General features: G+C 47.3%; 1 protein-coding gene across 6 annotated transcripts in view; it reads left to right on the top strand.

Annotated features, from left to right (window-relative positions):
- The window catches only part of WNK2 (WNK lysine deficient protein kinase 2), a 102,830-nt gene extending 96,331 nt beyond the window's left edge, over window positions 1-6,499 (top strand). For all 6 annotated transcript variants that reach the window (XM_055311171.1, XM_055311175.1, XM_055311174.1 and 3 more), the window contains 2 exons: window positions 3,711-3,816; window positions 6,306-6,499. In XM_055311171.1, coding sequence (XP_055167146.1) covers window positions 3,711-3,816; window positions 6,306-6,331 — 132 coding nt within the window. In that variant the 3' untranslated portion in view covers window positions 6,332-6,499. The remainder of the gene's footprint in view (window positions 1-3,710; window positions 3,817-6,305) is intronic.
- Window positions 6,500-27,523: the final 21,024 nt, after the last annotated feature.

Genomic DNA, 27,523 nt, shown 5'->3' with positions numbered 1-27,523 from the left:
TGTCCTGCGCCCTCCCGGCCTCTGCCTGTCCCAGGGGGAGGCCGGATCCTGGGCTGTGTCCCGGCGCCCTGTGCTCCGGGGCCTGCGCTGTTGGATTCGCGCTCCCGCCCTGCAGCTCCCTCCCTGGAGCCGCTCCCTAGCCCTCCGAGCTGCTCCTGCTCCGGTCAGTCCCTCGTGCGCGCTGCAGCCCTTAGGGAGCTCGGAGCACTCCCCTGCGCTCGCAGGTGTCTGTTAGTGTCCCAGGGAGCCCGAGGGCATCCCCGCTCTCCTGGGTCCTGCTCTAACTCCCTGCGAGCCCCTTTCCGCCCGTCCGGGAAGGTTGGTGCCGCTCCTGCTTCTCCGGGACGGGGCTCTCCTGTCCTGGGGACACTCGCCCCGGCCTCAGCCCGGCTCCTCGCGGGGCCCCTCCCCCTCGGAGGCCTTTTGTTCCTTTATTTCTTTTTCCCCGTCTTCCTACCTTGATAGAAGCGCAGACTCTTCTCACTGTAGCCTTCCAGCTGGTCTCTCTTTACATCTCAGGCCGAATTCGTAGATTTTCAGGATGGTTTGAAGGTTATCTAGGTAATTTGGTGGGGACAGGTGATTTGGGGACCCTGCTCTTCCGCCATCTTGCCCCTGCTCCCATCTTTATTATTTCCTTCCTTCTAGTGGTTTGGGTTTTGTTTGTTCCTCTTTTTCTAGCTCTTTTAGGTGTAAAGTTAGGTCATTTGAGGTTTTTCTTGCTTCTTGCAGGAGGCCTGTATTGCTCTCAACTTCCCTCTTAGAACACTTTTGCCGCATCCCAATGATCTTGGATCCTTGTGTTTTTATTTTCATTTGTCTCCATGTACTTTTGGGTTTCCTCTTTGATATCTTGGTTGACCCATTCATTGTTTAGTAGCATGTTATTTTGTCTCTACACCTTTGTGTTCTTTCCAGATTTTCTACTTCTGGTTGGTTCCTACTTTCACACCATTGTGGTTGGAAAGCTGCATGGCGTGACTGGAGTCTTTTTGAATTTGTTGAGACGTGTTGTGTGGCCTAATATGTGATCTCTTCTGGAGAATGCTCCGTGTGTCTTGAAAAGAATGTGTGTGCTGCTGTCTGGGGATGGAGTGTCCGAATCTGTCTGTCACATCCATCTGGTCCAGTGTATCGTTCAAAGCCACTGATTCCCTATGACTTTCTGTTTCGATGATCTGTCCATTGAGGTCAGTGGGGTGTTACAGTCCAGCCAGACCAGATGTGTGCTTCTAGCCCAGTGCTGGGGCCGCAGCTGGACTGCTGTGTGTGGATCGTGTCCCCTGTCCCGGGGAAGGCATCACTTTGTGGTGAAGTTGGCCTGTCAGTGCTGCTTGCACACTGCTGGGCTGGTGGCACTGCTTTAGAGGGGTTCCGCCAAGCATGTACGGGGTGGGGGGCGCAGGTCTGCAGGAGACCTGGGGGCGGAGTGTGTGTGGGTAGCACAGTTTGCGCAGGTGAGCTGGAGCGGGGGTTCAGAAGTGCTCAGGGCTGGTGCAGAAGCTGGGGTGGAGGTGGGCATCTGCAGAGGAGGCAGGCAGGGGCATGCTGTCGGCAGCAAACGGGGCGAGTGTCCCCATTGCCCTGGTTCCCAAAGGTGTCTGTGTATCCAGCGGGGAATAGCAGCCACAAGCTCATCCATTCTTGGGAAGGTTTCCGAGCCTCCGTGGCCCTGCAGCACCTGCTCTGAGATTAGCAGTCAGTCTTTGTGTAAACGCAGGGGTTTTTCAGACCATGGCTTTTGCGCTGTGTGTGCTCAGCCATTGGCTGTGCTGTCTCATATAGGATCTCAACCTTTTAAAAGTTGAATTATCTCTTGATTATCGATGTGTGGGAGTCCATTATAGATCCTTTCCCATATTTACATGTTATGGATACATTCTATCCGTCAGTGGCTTGTCTTTCATTTCATTAAAATCTCTGCCATTTCACATTCACCATTTAAAAAGTGGGGAAAAAACAGAATGATTTGATTTCTTTGTCCTATATTAGGGATCTTCGCCTCTTTCAAATCTAGATATTCTCTTAGATTCCTGTGTTTTTTCTAGAACCATCATTATTTTAGCTGCTTCATCGAGGCCTGCAAGCTACGTCAAATTACCTGTATGGTTTGCTGGAGGGCTCAGGTAGTTTTCCTTCTCCCATATGCGTATCTGGTTGTGACAGCACCTTCCTTTCCACGCTGAGTCACAGAGATATTGGTCAGGTGGTCACATAGGTGTCAGTTCACTTCTGAACTGTTTTGTCACATTGAGCCATTCTCTCATCCCATGATGGTGCCACATCCCCTTAAGTCCTGCGGCTTTACTGTGTGTTTGGTACCAAGTTGGGTACAACCTCCCAAGAATTTGATTTTTCGAGGTGCCTGGGGGGCTCAGTCGGTGAAGCATCTGCCTTCAGCTCAGGTCATGATCCCAGATTCTGGGATGGAGTCCCACATCGGGCTCCCTGCTCAGCAGGGAGTCTGCTTCTCCCTCTGCCTCTGCCCCTCCCCGTTCTCATGCTCTTGGTCTCTCTTTCTCTCTCTCTCAAATAATAAATACAATTTTTATAAAATAAAGAATTTGATTTTTCTAGTTCCTTAATATTTCCATGTACGTTTTAGAAACGGTGTCTTTCTACTTAGTAGCCTGCTGGGATTTTGCCTGGGATCATATTGCGTTGGTCAACTGGGTGAAATCTGATGTGTTAGCAAAACTAAGTGTTCCTGTCAACATGACATCTGTTTCATTGTCTTTTTTTTCTCTCAGCAAAGTGTTGTAGGTGTTACACATCTTTTATTAAATGTATCCCCAGGTAAGTGAAGTTTCAGAATGTGGAAACAACTGTATCCTTGGCTTCCCAGTTGTAGGGTGCATGCCAGGCTTGTACCTGTGTCCTGCCATCCTGCTACAGCCACTGGTTCTGGAAGTCTGTTAGTCTTGTCTCTAGGGTTTTCTCCAAACACAGTCTTGTCCTCTGCATATGAGGCTGGTTTTCCTCTTTCTTTTCCAGTCTGTTCCTTTTCCCACCTGGGCTGGCACCTCCCATGGCGGATGCCCAGGGAGCAGGGCGACCATGGGGAAGGGCGTTTGGTGTTCCGTGGCAGCGGAGATTTGGCTGCAGGTTCCATTGAGGCCCAACCAGTGGGGAGGCCTCCTCTAGCTGCACTCCCTGCTTCTATGGAGAGGGTTGCCCGGGGTCCCTAGAGCAAGAGGCGTGATACCCACAGGGAGAGCCACCTTGTCTTTCTGGGCCGACCCTACTTGGCTACGCCCTTCTTGCGGCTGCTTCACTACATCTGCCTGCACTTGGGGGGTTGAAGGCTGCTGGCCTGCATCTCTGTATCATGGTCATGCTGGTCTGTCCAGCTGTCTCTGCTCTCTCACCCCACCCTGTGTGCTTCTCCCTCTGAGGTATGGAGGTGGAGGGCCTGCCCTGCCACGGGCTCCTGGCCCTTGCTCCTTCCATTCAGGCCCTGACTTGTCCACAGCAGGCCCTTTGTGTGGTTATTCGCTGCGCCCATGGGGGTCCAGCCCCCCGGGGTCTGCTGTGGGCCCTGGACGGCCAGGCTGCAGCTCCAGGGAGACCGGGAGGATGCTGGCTGCTTCTTGGTGCCAAGCCGTCACTCTGGCATCAGCTGCGGCAAGTCTGGGACTGACTCTGCTGAGGATACAGCATCTGTGGAGCCCTGGGGCAGCCACCTGTGCCTTCCTATTCTTGTCTTGTAGATGAACGTCCCTCGAGCAGCAGTGGGGATGCCGTGTCTGGCTCCAGCACCCGGCCCTCTGTGCACCGCAGCCGTTCCCGGAACCACCCCAGTCCTGCCCATGCCAGGTACTGCCCTTCCCAGCCTCGCGGCCCCGCCCTGCACACAGCCCCTGGGACAGTACGGAATCCTCTTCCCTCCTCCGGTGTCCTGGGGGCCCTGGGCAGCCCGGGTGGACGGCCAGATCCTCAGCCCTGGCCTAGGCTCGGGGGCAGCGGGCGTGCCTGCTCTGCCTGTGTTCCTGCGGCCACCGGTGGTCAGCGTGCCTGGCCCTAGACTGCACATCACGTAGCTCTGTCTTAGCACTTGCGGCCGGAGTGCCAAGCCAAACAGTCCATAGTGACGGGGTTGTGGCTTGGCCTTCGGGTTCTGCCCTGCCTGCCCGGGGGTGCCTGGCGTGGGGGCCAGTGCGTGGGCAGCCGTGCCTGCGTCCTGCGCTGCAGCCGACTCCAGGTCCCCGTGGTCCACACTGGCAGCCTCCGCACCCACCTCCTGTGCTTGAATCGATGGTTAGAATGTTGTGCTCACCCTGTGGAAGTACAGTGCCTTGAATTCCAGCTTCTGTTCCCTGATGGAAGGAGATGTTAAAAAAAAAAAAATCACATGTTGGAAAAGTTATATATCATATTTACAGTTGGCTTGTGCAGTGATACCCAACCCATTTTAAGTCACAGAGATACAAATCGTTTATAAATCTAAGGCAAAAACCTGACCTTTAGGTTTCCATTGTAAACGAGGTCTCCCTGGGCTTCTCTGGCCACTGAGAGCAGATGGACACCCCCCCTTCCCTGGCCACAGGGCTCTGGGTCCTGCCCCCCAGTCACCCAGGGCTGCGTGGTGACCAGGACAGCGTGTCGCTGGCGGCCATAGGGCTCTCAGGAGGGAACGTGAGCAGCTGTGTTGGGCTGTGCTGAGCTGTTGGAAAGTGTTCAGTGAACTCCCACACCATGTTGACCCCAAGCCTGTGGGGCACAGGCAGGCCTCCCACCCCGCCGAGACCGCATGGCTCCCTTGGTCCTGGGCTCTGCTGACCCTCCCGCCAGCTGCCCCTCCTTTGTTGTCACTCCCACAGAGGCCTGCGTCTCACTCGGCCGTGTGCATGCAGGTCGCCCTGCCCGGGGGGCAGCATTGGACCCCTGGGGGTGAGGGGACTCGTCCAGCCGGGCCACACAGCCCTGGGAGCTCGAGTCCCCGTCTGAGGGCTGCCACCTGGCTGCGAGCCGGACAGTTGTGCTCCACTTTGGGCCCTCACCAGAACTGGCTAAATGATCTTAAGTGTATTATTCCATCAATTCAGTTAGAATTGAGTTTTCGAGGTGATGCGTGGTCTCAGCCGGGCACGATGCTGTAGTCAGAGATTTCTGTTCTCTGTAACGTGCCCTCGCTTCCTCGGGGGAGAATTTTGTGCACCTGATTCCCGAACGTGGCGGAGGTTGCCTTCTCTTGCTCCCCCACCCCCTGCTGCCTGCCGCAGCAGAAGTGAGATCTGGGGTCCTGGCCTTGTACATGAATGGTCAGTGGCACGGAACCCCCAAGAGATTGTATCTATGAAGGAGAAAAATAAACATTTTTGCTTGAAAACAGTGTGGCGCCACCTCTCTTCCTTACCGCCCCCCCCCCCCCGCCCTCATACAGCAAGCCAGCCAGGCTCCCGAGTGCAGCTCTACACATGGCTCCACCACTACAGTGGATGCCTTGCCCAGGACGCCTGCGTACTGAATGCCAGCTGCCAAGCCAGCTTGGGGAACAGCGAGGTGTTAGGAGGGATCCCCATTTTCTGCATGTGGCCCGGGACCCGAGGACCCAGCTCTGCTGGCCTCCAGGCCCATCTGCTCGGCTTCTGACCTCTCTAGACCTGAACTGCATGTAGTTCTTGGGGTGGGCTCTGCCTCGTGGAGGGTGTGAATCTCACGGCCACCTGAACGGTGCCCGACCCCTGTCCCCATGGGCTGACTGGACAAAGCCGGGTTGGCGGTCACTCATCATGGCCAGAGCTGGGGGAGGTGGGCACCTTAGTACCTTCTCCTGGATCAGCACTGGGTTCACAGGGACGGCTGGGGCACGGGCGTGTGTGGGGAGGACCCCCATGGCACTGGGCCTGTCTGCAGCCAGCTCACCCTCGAAGGGTCCGGCTCCCTAGTCTGGGCTCCTGCACGTGCCCCACAGGTGCTCAGGCTGGGGTTTGCTGTGCCTCTTGCCTCTGCCTGCTGAGAGGCTGTCGGGCTTTGTGGCAGAGCTGCCGGAGGGAGGGCCCCTCTCAGAACCAGTGCAGACCCTGCAGCCCCATCTGCCTGTCCGAGCGCTGGCCCCGGGGTGCCTCAGGGCTGCGGCTTCTCTCGCTGTACCCGGGGAGCTGGACGCAGCACAAGCAGGTGCTGGGCGGCCCCATGTGGCCCTGGGCGGCAGCAAAGGCCGCCTGGGGTTGGCCCCACACGGTGTGAGGTCATGGGCCACTGGCTTCTCAGGGAGGATGACCTCTGATGACGCTGTTCCGCCTTCCAGGGCCTCATGTGGCCGAGCTGGGCCTGTAATGAGCTGTGGCGGTTTTGTTTTCTAGATTCTGAGAGTGAGAAGCCCGACTGAGCTCACGCAGGCCCACCCGACCCCGACGCCAGGCCCTGTGTCGTCACACGTGGAGAAGGCGAGTCCACGCCTCGTGTCCAGTTCACGCTGTTTTGTAACCACTTTCTAAGCATTTTTTATTCACAACTGGAAACACAAATGTAATGCAAGAATAAAGAATATTTTGGGGGAAAAGGGACTTTGGTTTTTCCAGCTCTGTCCTGTCTGGTGGCCCAAGACAGCAGGGAACACGGGAGGCCAGAGAGTGTCCCAGAGCAACAACAGGACCAGGTCCAGGGGCCCTTGGGCTGAGGGGTTCCTGGCCCGCTGGTCAACTTCAGCATTTACCTGGTGCTTTACAGAGCACCTGTCAGCCCAGCATCCTCAGACGGATCCCACTTTGCCCAGACAAGGCCAAGGCCGAGGATGGTTTCCAGGCACCTTCCCCATCATGCCAGGGCAGCTCCGGAGCCACAGTGGCCATCTGTGCTGGTGGCCATCCCCTGGGCTCACGTGGCTCCACCCAGCGTGCTGGCCTGGGACTCCCCCACTCAGTCTCTGGAAGCTTGACACCCACGCTCTGGGCAAGGGGTCCCCAGAGCAGCCTACAACCTCTGGCTACAGTGCAGGGTGGGCTGCTGGCCAAGGCAGGGCTGCGCCTCACTTGGGAAGTGGGAACCATGCTAGGAGCCTCAAGGACAGGTAGAGGAAGATTGGCCACGTGGCTGGTGGTGGGGGTCTCAGGGACCACCCTGGAGTCAGCTCAGAGGTCCCACTTGGGGGTCAGGACAAGGAACTGGAGCTTTGCTGTCTCTAACCTTGGGCAGCAGCACACGGGGCCCCGCCGCTGCACAGGACCTGCAGTTGTCACAGGGGACTTGTGTTCATAGTAAGCAAATGCCAGCCTCAGACTCAGCTCCTGGCCAGTGTTTGACGGGAGCAGAGCAGCACAGGCTTTGCGGAAACGTGCAAGTGTGGCTCGGGGATGTGGCCGGGGACTGTCCCCCCGGCTCTTGCCAGTTCTGCAGGCCGCTGCTCACATCGGGCTCCCCCTGCCCTGGCGTGGGCCTAGGCCCTCCCCGCTCCCTGCAGCAGAGCGGACAGCCCAGGCGGCATCCTGTGTGTTCTTGTCCTTCTCGTCCCCGTCTGTGTGTAGCAGTTCCTTGTTTTCTGTCCGCAGTGGGAATGCACAGTTCACTTTTTCATCCTTTTAAGCGAGTAATAGCGTAGGTGCCAATGGCAAATGTGACGGGGGTAGAAGGCTGAGGCCCAAGGGGCCATGACCGTCTGACTGCTTGCGCACAAGGACAGGGGCCCGGGTTCCTTCAGAATCTGAGTGCACGTGCCCAGATTCCTGCAGGTGATGGGTTGGAGATGGAACACCTGTTCACACCACAGCATGGGTGAGGGCTTACCCAGTACCCCCAGTGGACACCCTCTCTGGGTACCCCAAGAAGCAGTATCTGCCCCCCTCCTGCACTGGGGACTGCTCTCTAGAAGCAACTCGATTGCCACATTGATCAGCACGGGTAGAGTGAGGGATGGAGATGGCCATGGGCCAGCTGCCGCCCCGGGGAGGCCCCGCACACCCAGCAGGTCTCTGGAACCCCCAGGGTTAGTCTCTGCCCCCCACTGCTTCCCACCCTCTGGGGGCCCCTAAGCCTCCTGCTGCTCCAGGACTCCGCTCAGCCCTCAAGCCTCTCTCCTCCACTGAGTTCTGTCACAAGGCCGGTGGGAACTCACCAGACCCCACGGGGGGGCCTGTCTTGTCACACTTGGCTTTAAGCCTCAGGGGAGAACTCGAGCGTGTCCCACAACAGTCTTCAGCGAGGGCAGTGGTGAGCTGTGGCTGTTCATTGCTACTTACAGGATTTCTAGAGTGGACCACACCTGCCCCACACCTGCCCCACTCCTGTCCGCACCTTCCCACCCTGGTGCCCTCACAAGGTGGCTGGCCCAGCCCGGCTCTCCCAGGTCAGGGATGGCACTATCGTCCAGGTTCACCAAGGCCCTTCTCTCAGGGCTAGCCGTGGAGCTGCCCTCTGCTCCCCATTCTCATTCTACCCTAGAGAGCATCCCCAGCCTGCTCTCCTGCATCGCCTGCCATGGTCCATGTGCCTCTGCTCTGTGCCTCTGCTCCAGGTTGAATAGCTTAAGTTCTGAAATGTACATCTTATTAAGGGGCTGGTTGGTTCCCTATGACCTGGGAAAACCCAGTAAAACAAAAGAAAGCATCCCCCAGGGTTCCGAGCACGCTCGGCTATGCTATTCTAGCATTACATGTCTAGGTCATAAATAATTCTGTGCTCCAGCCTGGGAGCCCAGCCCTGATTTACTATGTTTCTTTGGGAAACAGCGTCTTAGGCTGCCATCCCAGAATACCAGATGGGGCGGTTTACACAACAAACGTGCCTCTCCCCAGTGCTGGAGGCTGCGGGCTAAGATCAGGTGCGAGCGGGCTGCTTTCCCCGGAGGCCTCTTTTCTGGGTGTGCACAGGAGGCCCTCTCACTCTGAGCTTGTGTGGCTTCTCTGTGTGTGTGGAAACAGTGTGAGCGCTGCTTGCTCCTTTTTTTTTTTTTTTTTAAATTTATGATAGTCACACACAGAGAGAGAGAGAGAGGCAGAGACACAGGCAGAGGGAGAAGCAGGCCCCATGCACCGGGAGCCCGACGTGGGACTCGATCCCGGTTCTCCAGGATCGCGCCCTGGGCCAAAGACTGGCGCCAAACCACTGCACCACCCAGGGATCCCCCTGCTCGCTCCTTCTGACGTGGGCATTCATCGTGTCAGATGAGGGCTACACCCAGAAGGCTGCATTGGACCTTAATTACTTCCGTAAGGGCCCCCTCCCCAGTGCAGCCAGCTGGGAGTTAGGCCATCAACATGTCATGTTGGAAACACAAACATTCGGTATCCAATGCATGGCTTATGGAATTGTTTTGATACACAGTCCATTTGTACAATGGAAACTGTATTTGTCTCCACTTGTGCACATATATTTTAAAATTAAACTAAATAAATACCAAGTACGTATGCGCACGTGCGTGCGCGCGCATGCGCCCACACACACACACACACACACACACTGGCCGAAGGGTGGAGGTCAAGATCTATTTCTGGCAGAAACCAAAAGGAATCACCCACTGCTCCCTTTGCTGGGCCCCACAAGAGCTCCTGGGAGATGACACTGAGCATCGCTCCCCAACCCTGAAGTATCAGCATCGTGGACTGGAGGCCAGCGGCCAGTGGTGAACACAAGGCCAGCTGTGCAGGGCTAGTCGGTGCAACAGCACTGAGAGCCACAAAGCTCCTAGTTTAGAACTCAAATGTACTAAACTTCCACGGAACCATGGAAGAGAGGAAGGGGGAACAAAGAACAAGTGAGATAAATAAAAATCAGATTGCCGGATGATAGGCCTAACACCATATCTATAGACATTTTGTTATGCTATGTAAACAGTCTGATCACTTTCATAAATAGAAATCATCAAATTGGATGAAAAACCAACTACATGTTGCACACAATAAACCTATTTAACTATAAAGGCGCATAATTAAAGTGAAAGGATTGACCAAGACCTACCATCCTAACATCAATCAATGGAGCGACTGTTAATATCCAACAATGCAAATTTCAGAGCCAAGCTTATTATGAGGGCAAAGATGATCATTTCATAATAAAAAGGGGTAACTCATCAAGAAAACACAATTCAAAACGTTTGTGCTCTTGATAACAGTTTCCAAATACATGAGGAAAATACAAGTACAGGGAGAAATAACAAATCCACAATCACAGTCTGACATTTCAATGTCTCTCAACTGATAGAAACTCATCGTAATAAAATCTGACCTCATTTTGGTGTATGACTGCTGACAACCTGTAAGCCCCACTCTCCCTCTTCCCCTTCGGGGCACATCCGGACCCAGATGAGAAGCTCAGGTGCTCCCTCCCTTGGCAGCACGGGAAATTCACACCAGGGGTGGAAGCCCTCGTCCCTCCCCTCCCCTCTAACCACCACCAAAATCCCAAGGCAGACTTCCGAGGAAGATGGCACAGTAGGAGGATCCCGGGTTCACCTCACCCCAAGATACACCTAGATTAATCCACATGAGTGTAGATAACCCAGAAAATGACCCGAAGACTAGCAGGACTCTCCACAGCTAAATGCAGAGAAGAGGCCACAGTGAAGGGGGAGGGAGGGCAGAGACATCTTGGGAGCCAAATGGACCTGCAGAACTATCTACAGGATGGAGGGATGCCGGAGGAGGGGAAGGAACCAGATCCTACACCAGACACCTCAGGCACGGGTGACCTGCATGAGGAAGATGAACGGCCATGACACTGGCTTAGAAAATAAGAGGGGCTGACTTCAGGAATTCTTACAATCTCCCTGCACCCTCCTGTGGACCTGTCACCCCCGCTACATGCTCAGCAGAACCCCTCTAAAGCAGCGCCACCAGCCCAGCAGTATGCAAGCAGCAGTGACAGGCCAACCTCACCACAAAGTGATGCCTTCCCCGGGACAGGGGACACGATCCACACACAGCAGTCCAGCTGCGGCCCCAGCACTGGGCTAGAAGCACACATCTGGTCTGGCTGGACTGTAACACCCCACTGACCTCAATGGACAGATCATCGAAACAGAAAGTCATAGGGAATCAGTGGCTTTGAACGATACACTGGACCAGATGGATGTGACAGACAGATTCGGACACTCCATCCCCAGACAGCAGCACACACATTCTTTTCAAGACACACGGAGCATTCTCCAGAAGAGATCACATATTAGGCCACACAACACGTCTCAACAAATTCAAAAAGACTCCAGTCACGCCATGCAGCTTTCCAACCACAATGGTGTGAAAGTAGGAACCAACCAGAAGTAGAAAATCTGGAAAGAACACAAAGGTGTAGAGACAAAATAACATGCTACTAAACAATGAATGGGTCAACCAAGATATCAAAGAGGAAACCCAAAAGTACATGGAGACAAATGAAAATAAAAACACAAGGATCCAAGATCATTGGGATGCGGCAAAAGTGTTCTAAGAGGGAAGTTGAGAGCAATACAGGCCTCCTGCAAGAAGCAAGAAAAACCTCAAATGACCTAACTTTACACCTAAAAGAGCTAGAAAAAGAGGAACAAACAAAACCCAAACCACTAGAAGGAAGGAAATAATAAAGATGGGAGCAGATATAAATGAAAACTAAAAAAAAAAAAAAAAAAAAAAAAAAACAACAGAACTGATCAATAAAACCAGGAACTTGTTCCTTGAAAAGATCAACCAATTGATAAACCTCTAGCCCAACTGAGAGAGAGAGACAGACAGAGAGAGAGGAGAGAGAGAGAGAAACTCAAAACCAGAATTGAAAGAGGAGGAACAACCAACACCAGGGAAACACAAAGGATTGTAAGTGAGTACTATGAAAGATTACATGCCAACACACTGGACGACCTAGAAGAAATGGATACATTCCTAGAAACATAAACAACCTCCCCAAACTGAATCAGGAAGAAATAAAAAATCTGGACAGACTGATCACCAACAATGAAACTGTATCACTAATCAAAAAACTCCCAACAAGCCAAAGTCCAGGACCAGGTGGCTTCACAGGTGAATGTTACAAACATTGAAAGAAGAGTTAATCCCTATTCTTCTCAAACTATTCCAAAAAATAGAAGAGGAAGGGGAACTTCCAAATTCATTCCATGAGGCCAGCATTACCCTGATCCCAAAGCCAGATAATGACACCACAAAGCTAGAGAACTATAGGCCGATATCTCTTAATAACACAGGTGCAAAGATCCTCAACAAATACTAGCACAGCAAATCCAAGGACACATTAGAAAAACAATTATTCACCACAATCAAGTGGGATTTATTCCTGGGTTGCAAGGGTGGTTCAGGAAATGGAAATCAATCAACGCGATGCATCACATCAACAAGAGAATGCATAAAAACCATATGATCATTTCAATAGATGGAGAAAAGCCATTTGACAAAATCCAACATCCATTCATGAAAAAAACTCGACAAAGTGGGGTTAGGGCTAACATACGTTGAGATCATAAAGGCCACATATGAAAAACCCACAGCAAACATCATATTTAATGGGGAAAAGCTGAGAGCTCGTCCCTAATATCAGGAACAAGACAAGGAGACCCACTCTCACCACTTTTATGCAACATAGTACTGGAAGTAGAGAAGAAAAAGAAATAATGGAATCCAAATTGGTAAGGAAGAAGATGACAAGAAACTACATACAGAAAACCCTAAAGATTACACACACACATGCCCACTAGAGCTGATAAACCAATGAAGTCAAGTCCCAGCATACAAAATCAATCTACAGAAATCTGCTGCATTTCTACACAATAATAGTGAAGTAGTATAATAAGAAAATAAGAAAACAGCCCCATTTGCAATTGCACCAAAAAAGAATGAAACACCTAGGAATAAACTAAACCAAGGAAGTGAAAGACCTGTACTCTGAGAACTATGAAACAAGGGTAAAAGAAACTGAAGGTGACACAAATGGAAAGATGTTCCATGCTCATGGATTGAAAGAACAAATATTGTTAAAATGTCCATACCACCCCTAAGCAATCTACAGATTTAATGCAATCCGTATCAAAACACCAACAGCATTTTTCATGGAACTAGAACAAACAATCCTAAAATTATTATGGAACCACAGAAGATCCCAAATATCCGAAGCAATCTTGAAAAAGAATGAAACTGGCAGTATCACAATTCCAAACTTTAAGTTGTACTACAAAACTATAGTCATCAAAGCAGCATGGTACTGGCATAGACATGGATACATTGATCAGTGGTACAGAAGAGAAACCCAGAAATAAACCCACAATTATATGATCAATTAATCTTCAACAATGAAGGCAAGAATATGCAATTGGATAAAGACAGTCTTCTCAACAAATGGTGTTGTAAAAACTAGAGGCAATGGTGTTGGACAGTTACATGCAAAAGAATGAAACTGGACCACTTTCTCACAATTTGCACAAAAGTAACTCAACATGGATGAAAGGCCTAACTGTGAGACCTGAAACCATAAAAAATCCTAGAAGAGAACAAAGGTAGCAATGTCTCTGACATTGGCCATAGCAACATTTTTCTAGGTATGCCTCCTGAGGTAGGGGAAACCAAAGCAAAAATAAATGATTGGGACTACACCAAAATAGAAAGCTTACTGACAGTAAAGGAAACAGTCAACAAAACTAAAAGGCAACCTTCAGAATGGGAGAAAATGTCTGCAAATGACTTATCCAATAAAGGGTATCCAAAATATATAAAGAACTTATAAAACTCAACACCCAAAAGTAAATAACCCAATTAAAAATCAGCAGAAGGGATGAGCAGACATTTCTTCGAAGACATCTAGATGGCCAACAGATATGTGAAAAGATGCTCAACATCACTGATCATCAGGGAAATGCAAATCAAAACCACAATGAGATACAACTTCACACTTGTCTGAATGGCTAAGATCAAAAACACAAGAAACAAATGTTGATGAGGATATGGAGAAAGTAGAGCTCTCATGCACTGTCTGTTGGTGGGGATGCAAACAGGTGCAGCCACTCTGGAAAACAGGATGGAGCTTCCTCAAAAACTGCAAGTAGAATTACCTTATGATCCAGTAATTCCACTACTGGGTATTTACCCAGAGAATATGAAAACACTAATTATTTTTTTTAAAGATTTTATTTATTTATTCATGAGAGAGAGAAAGAGAGAGAGACAGAGACACAGGCACAGGGAGAAGCAGGCTCCATGCCAGGAGCCCGATGTGGAACTTGATCCTGGGGCTCCAGGATCACGCCCTGGGCCAAAGGCAGGTGCTAAACCACCGAGCCACCCAGGGATCCCCGAAAACACTAATTAAAAACATGTATGAACCTCTGTGTTTTCTGCAGCGTCATTTACAGTAGACAAATCATGGAAGCAGCCCAAGTGTCCAAGAGTAGATAAATGGATAATGAAGATGTGGTCTACATATATACACAATGGAATATTAGCCTAAAAAAGAGTGAAATCTTGCCTTTTGCAACAACATGGATGGATCTAGAGGGTATAATGCTAAGTGAAATAAGTCAGAGAAAGACAGATACAATATGATTTCACTCAATGGTATTTAAAAAAAAAAACAAAGGGGAAAAAAAGAGACAAACCAAAAAACAGACTCTTAACTATGAAGAAGAAACTGATGATAACCACAGTGGAGGTGGGATGGAGGGATGGGTGAAATAGGAAAGGGCAATAAAGAGTATTCTTATCATTATGAGCCCCATATAATGTATTGAATTGTTGAATCACTATACTGCACCCCTGAAAATAATAACACTGTATGTTAACTATACTAGAATTTAAAAAAAAAGTCCTAATCCAGTCTCCCATTCATGCTCCCTCAATCCATTCTGGACATGAAAGCCTTACTATTTGAGTAACAAACCTTTCATTCTCTCCAAATGGGTGGTGTGTGTGTGTGTGTGTGTGTTGAGGCTGATGATGTGTGTGCACATGCACATACGCATCATCAGCCTCAACATCTGAACCAAATTTTGGGTGGATGTGCCTCCTGTTCCCATGGAGTGACCATAATAACCAGTAAGAACACAGAAAACATGAACACCCTTCTTATCCAGCTTGGCCTGACTGACATTTCTAAAACACTTCACCCACAGCAAAACACACATTTTTTTTAACGTGTATACAATCCATGTTATCATGACAGGCCATATGCTATGCTATAAAAATAAGTGACAATAAATTCTTTTATTCATTCATTCATTCATTCATTCATTCATTCATTCATGAGAGACACAGAGAGAGAGAGAGAGAGGCAGAGACACAGGCAGAGGGAGAAGCAGGCTCCATGCAGGGATTCTGATGCAGGACTTGATCCTGGGACTCTGGGATCACACCCCAAGCCAAAGGCAGACACTCAACCACTGAGCCACCCAGGCATCCCAACAATAAATTCTAAAGTATTCAAGTGATATGAATGCTGTTCTCTGACCAGAATTGAATTAAATTAGAAATCAAGAACAGATCTCTGAAAATACCCATATATTTGGAAATGAGATTACATACTTTTAAATAACCCATGGATTGAAGAAGGAATCAGAGGTAGAGTCAGGAAAAAAAATTTTACTTGAGGAAAATGAAAACGCAACATACCAAAATTGGTGAGATGCTGCTAATGCAGGACTTAGGAGGAAATGGATAGCACTAAACCTGTATTGGGAAAGAAAGGAAGATCAAGCAACTCGTCTTCTACCTTCAGTAACTAGCAAAAGAAGAAATTAAATCCAAAGTAAGCATAAAATAATAAAAATCAATAAAATAGAAAACAGGAAAACAATAAAGATTGTCAATGTAACCAAAGCCTGGTATGTGAGAAACTCTAAAACTGAAAAACTACTAGATTAGGAAAAAAAAAGACACATTACCAGTATCACAAATGGGAGGTGCCATCAAGACTAGTTATAGATATTAAAAGCTTGTAAAGGATTATTATATATATCTTTATGCCAATAAATTTGACAACTTAGATGAAATGGACAAATTACTTGAAAGACACATATCACCAAAGCTTACTTAAAAAGAAATAGATAACCTGAATAGCCCTATATCTATGAAATAGATGATTCTATCTGTGGTTGTGGTTAAAAACCTTCCCATAAAACAAAAAAACAATCAACAACAACTCCAGGCACAGATGGTGTCACGGATGAAATTCCTCTAGATATTTCAGAGAAAAATAATCCAAATTCTAGACAAATTCTTTCTAATAATTCTCCTGCTCTCATTCTATGACAAACATATTAAAATTGCACAAAACTTAGAGCCAATATCCTTCATGATCAAAGATAGAAAAAAAAAGATAGAAAAAAATCTAAAGAAAATATTAGCAAACTGAATGCAGCACTATATGAAAAGGATAATACTTTAAGACTAAGTAGGATTTGTCCCAGTAAATTTTTAAAAAGATTTTATTTATTTATTCATGAGAGACACACAGAGAGAGAGAGACACAGGCAGAGAGAGAAACTGGCTCCCAGTGGGGAGCTCAATGTGGGGCTCGATCCCGGGACCTCGGGGTCACGCCCTGAGCCAAAGATAGACGCTCAACCACTGAGCCACCCAGGCACCTCGGTCCCAGTAATTCATGGATAGTTCAACTTTCAAAAATTAATATTACATTAGCAGTTATAATAACACCAAAAACTATGAAATATTTAGGGATAAATCAAACAAAAGATACCTAACATTAACTTGAGAGAAATAAACAAACAAAACTCTTACAAATGAGAGACAAGCTGAGTTCATGGTTGGAAGACTCAGTGTTGTTAAAATGTTAATTCTTTCCAAATTGATCTACAGATTCATGTAATCCCAACCAAACTCCCAGCAGGCTTCTATATAGACATTAGCAAGCTGGTTCTAAAATTCACATAGGAAAGCAAAAGACCTAGGTCAGCTAAAGCAACTTTGAAGTAGAGCAAAGTTGGAGGAGTAACTACCGGATTTTAAAGCATCATGAAGCTGCAACAGTAATGAGATCAAGAAAGGTTAGTAAATCAACGGAGCAAAGTAAGGGATTCAGAAACAGACCTACACATATATGACATGAATCACAAGGGCAATTCAGTGAAGGAAAGATAAATTTTTCAATAAATAGCACTGGATTGGTTGGATATCCATGTGTAAAAAAATAACACTTTGATCCATACTTGACCAAATATAAAAATCAAGTCAAAATGGACCAACAATCACAAATATAAAACCTGAAAGTGTCAGACTTTAAAAGAAATGAGAGGGACACCTGGGGGGCTCAGTCAGTGCAGTGTCTGCCTCTGGCTCAGGTCATGATCCTCAGGTCCTGGGATTGAGTCCCACATCCCACTCCCTGCTCAGAAGGGAGTCTGCTTCTCCCTCTGCCTCTGCTCGTGTGTTCTCTCTCTCTCTCTCTCTCTCTCTCTCTCTCTCTGTATATCAAATAAATAAAATCTTTTTAAAAAAGAAATGAGAAAAAAATCTTTATGACTTGAGGCAGGCAAAGATGTATTAAATCCTGCACATTTTAAAAAAAAACTGATGAATTGGAATTCACCAAAGTTAAACACTTTTCTTCAAAGACAGTGGTAAAAGACAAGCCACACACTGACATCCAATAAAGAACTTGTATCCAGACACAAAGAATTGTAAAAATGCAACAATTAGAACATAAACCAATTATTTTTAGATGAGCAAAGGATTGGGACGCCTGGGTGGCTCAGCGGCTGAGCGACGGTCCTGAGCATTCGGCTCAGGGTGTGGTCCCAGAGTCCGGGGATCGAGTCCCACATTGGGCTCCCCGTATGGAGCCTGCTTCTCCCTCTGCCTATGTCTCTGCCTCTCTCTCTCTGTGTGTCTCATGAATAAATAATATTTTTTTTAATGAGCAAAGGATTCACATTGAAACTTCATCAAAGAAAAAATGCAAATAGCAAACAAGCACATGAAGCATTTCTCAATCAATCCTCATGAAGGAAATACAGATTAAACCCTGGGGAGCCAGCACCGCACACAGATGCAATGGCTTAAAGGAAGAACACGGAGCCCCCTGAGGGAGAGGAGGAGGGACCTACAGGCGGCGGGTGGCCGTGCAGGAGGGAGTCCACTCCTGGGCTTCGCCTGACAGAAATGAGAGCACAAGTCGGCACAGACGTGATTACAGCTGTGGCCGCCGGTGCCCTGTTCGGGAGCCGCGACCTGGGACTGCCACCTGCAGACGGCCCGACACCTGACCCTGCTCTGCGGCAGCAGGAAGCATCAGCCCATGAGCCTTGCGATGGCATCCATCTCCCTGAGGCTGAGCCATGCAGCTCGACACATGGGGCCCCTGGTGGGCCCCCCCATCCCGCCCTGCAGGGGGCTGGATGGGTGCTTCTGCAGCTGAGCCCTGAGCCCGCTCACAGCACTCGTGTCACCCACGTACCTGGATGTGAAAACCACCTCTGTTCTTTTAACATGCATGTCATGGATGATGGAGCCGGCAAAGCCACAACCAGCCCACCCCCCACAATCCTGGAACCTGCAAAAACCGCCATGTGCCCGGAAAACACCATCAAGTGTGTGATTTGCTTTGCAAACACCCGGCAGGAAAACATGGCTGGGTATTCTCATGGCTCTGGAGTCTAGAAGCCTAAGATCCAGATGTGAACGGGCTGGTTTCACCTGAGGCCACTCCCCTGGGTGTGCAGGTGGCCATCAGGTCCCTGTGTCCTCACCTGGTCATCCCTCTGTGTCTGAGTCCCTTGCCTCCTCTGCTTGGAAGGACTCCAGTCACACTAGATTAGGGGCACATAGATGACTTCATGTTACCCTGAATCACCTCGGGGAGGCCCCAGCCCCAAATAAGTCACATTCTGGAATCTGGGAGTGGGCATGTGAGTGTATGAGTTTGGAGGAACGCAGGTCTGCCCGCAGAAGGTGGTAAAATGTGGGCCCGTCATCACACTGCACTGTCCCCTCTGCGGACATTCCAACATTTCCCCCAAACAAACCAAGAAGTTTTTCTGGCAGGTGGGTGGGCTGCAGGGGGTGCTGTAGGTGAGCTGTGGGGGGGGGGCGTAGGTGGGCTGCAGGGGGGCTATCGGGGGGCCATCGAGGGGCCACAGGGGGGCCATAGGGGGGCTGGCCTGGGCCTGTTAGGCCAGCAAATTGGCTCTCGGGTTCTTGGTGGAAGGCAGCCAGGCCTGGACGCGCCAAGCTGCCACAAGAGACGTTCGAGGGTGCCCTTGCCTGGCACAGAGACACCCCTCACCCCACATGGGGAATTCCGAGGCTCCACTCCCTGATTGTGCCACCAGGTCAAGCCCTGGTCCCCCACCACCGAGCGACCAGGAGGGCCGCCCATCCCCAACGCTGGGAGCCCGGTCTCTGGCGCCCCTCAGGGCCCTGACCAAAACCTCCTCGGTTCTGAGGGCTTTTCTCTCCAGAAGTATTTGGCAAACTCTGAAAATGACTTCCGAGGGTATTTTGAAAGCATTTAGAAGCTGAGCTGGGAAGAAGGAAGGGGCCCGCACCCGAGTTGTCCTCAGGCTTCTGCTCGTTCAGTCAGAGAGGAGTCCCGCCCCCCGGACTTGCCGCCGCCCCTCCCAGCCTCGGGGGAGGCCAGCACATCACGGGGGGGGGGGGGGGGGGGACGGGGGGGGGACGGGGCCCTGGAAGCACCCGGGGCGTCGGCGGATCCTCAGGCCTCAGGGACCGCACCCACCACCTGCCTGTTAGCTTTACAGCAGGGGACACTGAGTCGGGCTCCCCACAAGCCCAGGTTCCAGGAGCAAATGACACTGCTCCGCGCCACTTCCTCTACGTTTGATTTTTATAAGCCGTGAAGCCACCAGTGCTGAGCAGAACTTCAGCCATGCAAGCCCTCAGGCCTTTGGTTTGAGTGGGACAGAGGATGGGGGAGTCCCCAGCATACCCCCCTTCCTCCCCTCAGGACGCACCCATCCCCGCACTATCTCCCCTCAGGACACACCCACACCCCTTCCTCCCCTCAGGATACACAGCCCTCCCAACCCCTCAGAGTGATCCTCCTCTGAGGAGCGGTTGGAGCTGCCATTCCAGAACTTCTGGAATTCTCTCTTGTACAAGGTGTTTTGAACTTGGTCTTTCAGACAACAGACTCTCTTCATTAAGGACCACTGGTTTCATCTCCACTTCTCTCTTTTCAGGGCTGACTTGGTATTTGGAATATTGTCATTTCCTCCACCCATCTCTGATCCCCTTCAAGGATAAAGCAGTTGCATTTGGACAGTCAGGCAGTACAACCCTGAGAGGGGAAGGTGATGTCACTGGGAGGGGTTGCTGACCTCACCCACGGTCTCTCCCATGGGGGGACCTGAGAGACTTAGGGGACTCTGCAGTCGCCTTCTCCAGAGTGGTACATCAGGGTCAAGGAGAGGTCAGAGGTCAGGTCCTGCCCTGCTCCATGCCCTCTGGGTCAGCCTAAGTGGACTGGTCCAGGGGTCAGAGACCCAATGTTTGGGAGACAGGGGTCAAGAACATGCTCCTTCCCTTTGTGGTATGAGGAGCCAGGAATGGGGGCAGGCTTTCCCCCACTCCAGGGAAAAGACCGTGCTGGATGCTGCCACGACGCCCCAGAGAGTGAGCCCTGCCACTCATAAGCCACATCCAGGGGGTACCTGCGGAAATGCCATGGTCACTAGAATGTGGCCACAGCAGCACAGGGCCGGCCTAGACCGTGTCACTTAGTGTTTACCACTAACTTTGCACACCCAGGGACTCATCTGTGTCACAAAGTTTACTTTGATGGCAGCAGTGGGTTCCAGTGGAGTGTTTAGGAGGACTGTGAATGCACATTATTGCAGAATCTCCTGGAAACAGCATGTACAATTTGCAGCCTCAGAGAGAGCACTCAAAATAGGGCCCCTGGGAGGAAGAGCCACCAAGACACTTCCCCAGGTGCTCCCCAGAATGTGGGTTTGCAAATACAACTCCCTGTCCAAGAGGACCTGCCGGTCACTGTGGAAAATGTCAGACCCATCAGCAGGGTTCAGCCCTGGTGAGGACTAAGGGAGGCCTCAGTAGCAGAGGCTGCCAGCGCCCATGGGGGCAAGGCCTGCTGAGGTTCTCCTGCTCTGGCTGCATGTGGGGCAAACATCCTTGAGGGAAGTTAGGTAGTAAAGGCAGTGACTCCTCACCAGGAAAATGTAAACCTCACCTTATTTTATTTTATTTTTTAAATCTCACCTTAAAGTCTATTTGCCTCAGTTCCTGATCCCTAATCCCTACCTGCCTTACAACATACTAAGAAAAAAGCACACTAAAAGGCAAGGTGAACAGTTTGAAGAGAGAGCAAGCATCAGAAGCAGGTTTGTATAGGACAAAGATTTTGGAATTCTCAGACTGAGAACTTAAACAATATGGTAGAGATGCTATGGGCTCTAGCAAATTAATCATGTAGAAGCACACAAGGAAGAACGGACGAGGGACGACACGTGGGTGGCTGAGCGATTGGGTGTCTGCCTTTGGCTGAGGGCATGATTCTGGATCCGGGATTGAGTCCCACATTGGGCTCCTTGCAGGAAGTCTGCTTCTCCCTCTGCATGTGTCTCTGCCTCTCCCTCTCTCTCTCTCTCTCTCTCTGTGTGTCTCATGAATAAATAAATAAAATCTTTTAAAAAATAAAAATAGGAAGAATGGATGATGTGGGTGGAGAGGCCGAAACTCCACAGCAATGTCACAAAAAAATGCTGGTAAGCAAACAGTGCAAGAGAAGCAGTGTGTGTGTGGGTGTGTGGGTGTGTGTGCGCATGCATTTGGGTTGAGATTTGGGGGTATAAATCAATGACTGGGATACATCACATCAAACAATAGAAAGTCTAAAACTGTATGATCATTTCAAAAGATGCAGAAAAAGCATTTGACAAAGTACAATATCCATTCGTGATAAAAACCCTCAGCAAAATAGATCTAGAGGGAATACACCTCAAGGTTAATAAAGGCCATATATGAAAAACCCACAGCTAACATCACACTCAATGAGGAAAAACTGAGAGCTTTTCTACTGAAGTTAAGAATGAGACAAAGATGTCTACTCTCACCATTTTGTTCAACATGGTACTAGAAGTCAATAGCTATAGCAATCAAACAACAAAAAGAAATACAAAGCATCTAAACTGGCAAGAAAGAAGGAAAACTTTCACTATTTGCAGATGACATGATACTGTATATAGAGAACCCTAAATACTCCACAAAAAAATTCGAACTGATAAATGAATTCAATAAAATCACAGGATATAAAATCAATGTACAGAAATCTGTTGCATTTCCATGCACTAATAATGAAGCATTTGGAGAGAAATTAAGAAAACATTCCCATTTATAATTGCACCCAAAGAAACCCACCTAGGAAAAAACTTAACCAAAGTGGTGAAAGATGTGTACTCTGAAAACTATAAAACACTGGTGAACAAAATTCAAGATGACACAAGAAATGGAATAACATTCCATGCTCATGGACTGGAAGAACAAATATTGTTAAAATGTCTATACTGCCTAAGACAATCTACACATTTAATGCAATCCCTACCAAAACACCACCAGCATTTTTCACAGAAATAGAACAAATAACACATGTTATTCTAGGAATAACATTCCTTACATTTGTATGGAACCATAAAAGACCCTGAATAGCCAAAGCAATCTTGAAATAGAAAAAGAAAGCTAGAGGTATCATCATCCCAGATGTCAAGTTCTATTATCCAGCTGTAGTATCTACTGGTACTAGATAGACATGCAGATCAATGAAACAGAATAGAAAACCCAGAATGAATCCTCAACTATATGGTCAATTAATTTTGACAAAAGAGGGGAGGGAGGAGGGGGATGTGTGTGTCTAGGGATAGAGGGAAAGTACGTGAGCACATTAAATGTCATATATTAAAAACTCATAGCTGACATCATCCTCATTCTTAGAGACAGAAGGTTCCTAGAGCAAAGATTCCAGGAACTTAAGGTAGGAAAGGATGGGGAGTTATTCTGTTTGGGGTGAAGAAAAAGTTCTGGAGTTGGACAGTGGTAATGTTTGCAAAAACAGTGTGAATGTACTTAATGTCATTTAAACTGTACACTTAAGCAATTAAAATGGTAAGTTTTATATTATGCATATTTTACCACACTTAAAAAATTCTGTGACACAAATAATCGTATTAATACATTTGTGTTTTTCTGTACTACATTTCTTTGGGTGTCTGCTTCTCCCTCTCCCTCTGGCCCTCCCTCTGCTCATGCTCCTCTATCTCAAATGGATAAATAAAATCTTTTTTTTTTTAAAGAAAGAATGCACTTCAAAAAATAAGTCACAGAAATATAAACTGACTCCTTCTGACTCCTCCTATGGAAGGGGAGATCTGACTGAATTTCCTCCAGACAGAATTCCTGGCAACCAAGAAACAGACCCTTAACTATAGAGAACAAACTGGTGGTTACCACAGAGAAGGTGGGCAGGAGGAATGGGAGACGTAGGTGAAGGAGATTAGGAGTACAGTTGTCACGATGCGCACTGAGTCACACATAGAATTGTTGAATCACTATATCGTACACTGAAACTAACATAACCCCGTATGCTAACTAGACTAGGATTAAATTTTAACATAATAAACAGTATTTACACAGTCATAATAGTGTAAGCAGAGATTATTGTTAAAAACAATAATTACGGTATAATCATATTGCAAAAAAGGGGAGAGGAGAGGTGGGGGATGTGGCTAGAGAAAGAGAAATTATTTTCAAATACCCAACAGAAAGTCAGTACATAATTTCTGCAATGGATGAGTCAAGCTAGTGGACTATGCATATTATTTAGAAACACAGAAGTAAATTTTAGGAGCAATAACTGAGAGTATTGAAAATTGCTTCTTTGGAGAAGACTATTGGTGGGATTGGGGACATATTACTATTTTCTATTATAAGTTATTTAGCACTGTTTGATTTTTAAAAAAGATTTTATTTATTTATTCATGAGAGACACACACACACAGAGAGAGAGAGAGAGAGAGAGAGAGAGAGGCAGAGACACAGGCAGAGGGAGAGGCAGGCTCCATGCAGGGAGCCCGACATGGGACTCGATACCAGGTCTCCAGGATCAGGCCCTGGGCTGAAGGCGGCGCTAAACTGCTGAGCCACTCAGGCTTCCCAGTACTGTTTGATTTTTAAACATACTCATGTATTATTCTGGAAAAAACTCGAAATTAAGAAGTGTAAATACAAATACTTTTTCATTATAAAATTAATATATGCTTATTGTTAAAATTATGGAAAACAGAAATATCAGAGAAGAAAACACAAATTTTATACATAATTCCATAACCCAAAGAAAACCACTGTTAACAATTTTATGTGTACTGGCCTTTTCGTATGTTTATGTTCTTTAAAAAATGTCATAGTTTGTCTTGTTCAAAGTCCTTTTTAACAAAGTAACTATATATCATGGAAATTTATTTTCATTAATAATATTTCTTCATTATTTTAACTGATGTCCAATATTATTCCATGATGGCATAAATTACCTTATTTCACGATATTAAATATAGTATTTTGCTAATAAAACAGCTACCATTTCTTAACCCTTTCTATGTGTCATACGCTGTGGTAACTGCTTCACAAATATTATATTATTGATTTAACATCAGCAAGAAAAAAAGTGACTTATTAAGTACAAGGAATCCACAATAAGACTATCAGCCAATTTCTCAGGAGAACTCCTGGAGGCTAGAATGCAGTGAGATGATATAGTTTAAGTGATGAAAAAAAAAACCCATCAACTAAAAATTATATATCTACAACTTTACTTCAAAATTTAGAGAAAAATTAAAGCATCCCAGATAAACAACAGCTGTGGAAACTCATTACCACTAGATCTTCCTACAAGAAATACTAAAGGAAGTCCTTCAGATAGTGAAAGATCACTAAAAATAACCTCAAAATTGTATGAAGATATAAATACCTTCAGTAAAGGAAAGTACATGGGCAAATATAAAAATGAGTATTATTATTATTATTTTGGTTTGTAATTCCACTTTTTATTTTCCAGAGGACTTAGTAGATTAAAAGTTATAAAAATTATAAATCTATTCTAACTCTGGGAAATGAACTAGGGGTGGTGGAAGGGGAGGAGGGCGGAGGGTGGGGGTGAATGGGTGATGGGCATGGAGGGGGACACTTGACGGGATGAGCACTGGGTGTTATTCTGTATGTTGGTAAATTGAACACCAATAAAAATTAATTTATAAAAAAAATTATAAATCTAGGGATGTTTGGGTGGCTCAGTCAGTTGGGTGTCCAACTCTTGATTTCAGCTCAGGTCATGATCTTAACAGTCATGAGACTGAGCCCCATATCAGACTCTGCTCAGCATGGAGTCTGCTTGAAAACCTTTCCCTTTCCCTCTACCCCTCCTATTTGCTTATGCTCTCTCTCTCAACTAAATAAAGATTTAAAAAATCATAAATCTTTATTAATGTGTATACAATGTGTAAACATGTAATTTTTGACATGAATAACAAAGTGGGTAGAGGATGTGCCTGTAAAGTAGAATTTTTGTATGCAATTGATGTTAAGTTGATGCCAATTAAAAATGGATTTTTAAAATTTTTTTTAATTTTTATTTATTTATGATAGTCACACACACACACACAGAGAGAGAGAGAGAGAGAGAGAGAGAGGCAGAGACATAGGCAGAGGGAGAAGTAGGCTCCATGTACCCGGAGCCCGTGGGATTCAATCCCGGGTCTCCAGGATAGCACCCTGGGCCAAAGGCAGGCGCTAAACAGCTGCACCACCCAGGGATCCCTAAAAATGGATTTTTAGAACTTAGTATGTTATATGTAATCCTCAAGGAAGTTAAAAAGAAAATAGCTATAGAATAGACATAGGAGAGTTGAGAAGAAAGTTAAAATGCATCACTACAAGAAAATCAACAATACAAGAAACAAGTGTTGGTGAGGATGTAGAGAAAGTAGAGCCCTCATGCACTGTTGGTGGGAATGCAAACTGGTGCAGCCACTCTGGAAAACAGTGTGTAGGGTTTAACGTAGAAATACCATGTGATCCAATAATTATATTACTGAGTACTTACCCAGAGAAAACAAAAACGCTAATTTGAAAAGACACATGCACTTCTGTTTATTGCAGCATTATTTACAATAGCCAAGATATGGAAGCAACTGGTGTCTATCGATTGATAAATGGATATAGAACATGTGGTATATATACAATGGAATATTACTCAGTCATACAAAAGAATGAAATCTTGCTATTTGCAGCAACATGGGTGGCTCTAGAGAGCATAAAGCTAAACAAAATTAGTCAGAGAAAGACAGATACCATATGATTTCACTTATATGTGAAACTGAAGAAACAAAACCAATGAGCAAAGAGGGAGAGAGGGAGAGAGACAAACCAAGAAACAGACTCTTAACTATAAAGAACAAACTGGCCAACAAGTACATGAGAAAATGCTCCACATCACTGGCCATCTGGGAAATATAAATCAAAACCTCAATGAGATACTACCTCACACCAGTGAGAATGGGGAAAATTAACAAGACAGGAAACAACAAATGTTGGAGAGGATGTGGAGAAAAGGGAACCCTCTTGCACTGTTGGTGGGAATGTGAACTGGTGCAGCCACTCTGGAAAACTGTGTGGAGGTTCCTCAAAGAGTTAAAAATAGATCTGCCCTACGACCCAGCAATTGCACTGCTGGGGATTTACCCCAAAGATACAGATGCAGTGAAATGCCGGGACACCTGCACCCCGATGTTTCTAGCAGCAATGTCCACAATAGCCAAACTGTGGAAGGAGCCTCAGCGTCCATCGAAAGATGAATGGATAAAGAAGATGTGGTCTATGTATACAATGGAATATTACTCAGCCATTAGAAAAAACAAATACCCACCATTTGCTTCGACATGGATGGAACTGGAGGGTATTATGCTGAGTGAAATAAGTCAATCGGAAAAGAACAAACATTATATAGTCTCATTCATTTGGGGAATATAAAAATTAGTGAAGGGAATAAAGGGAAAGGAGAGAAAATGAGTGAAAATATTAGTGAGGGTGACAAAACATGAAAGACACCTAACTCTGGGAAATGAACAAGGGGTAGTGGAAGGGGAGGTGGGCAGGGGGTTGGGGTGACTGGATGAAGGGGGGCACTTGGTGGGATGAGCACTGGGTGTTATGCTACATGTTGGCAAATTGAACTCCAGTAAAAAAAATTAAAGAAAAAAAATAAAGATATGATATCATTCAAAAAAAAAAAAAAAAAAGAACAAACTGGTGAATCCCAGAGGGGAGGTGGGCAGGGGGACAGGTGAAATAGGTGTTGGGGATTAAGAGGGCCCTTACCTTGACGAGCACTGAATAATGTATAGAATAGCTGGATCACGGGATCCCTGGGTGGCTCAGCGGTTTGGCGCCTGCCTTTGGCCCAGGGCGCGATCCTGGAGACCCAGGATCGAGTTCCACGTCGGGCTCCCGGTGCATGGAGCCTGCTTCTCCCTCTGCCTGTGTCTCTGCCTCTCTCTCTCTCTCACTGTGTGCCTATCATAAATAAATAAATTAAAAAATTTAAAAAAATAAAAAAAAAGAATAGCTGGATCACTATG

This window comes from Nyctereutes procyonoides, unplaced genomic scaffold (assembly GCF_905146905.1).
Source record: "Nyctereutes procyonoides isolate TBG_1078 unplaced genomic scaffold, NYPRO_anot_genome, whole genome shotgun sequence".
NCBI classification, from domain to species: Eukaryota; Metazoa; Chordata; class Mammalia; order Carnivora; family Canidae; genus Nyctereutes; species Nyctereutes procyonoides.
Note: the sequence above shows the minus strand (reverse complement) of the source record. Positions and strands in the feature narration are given on the sequence as shown.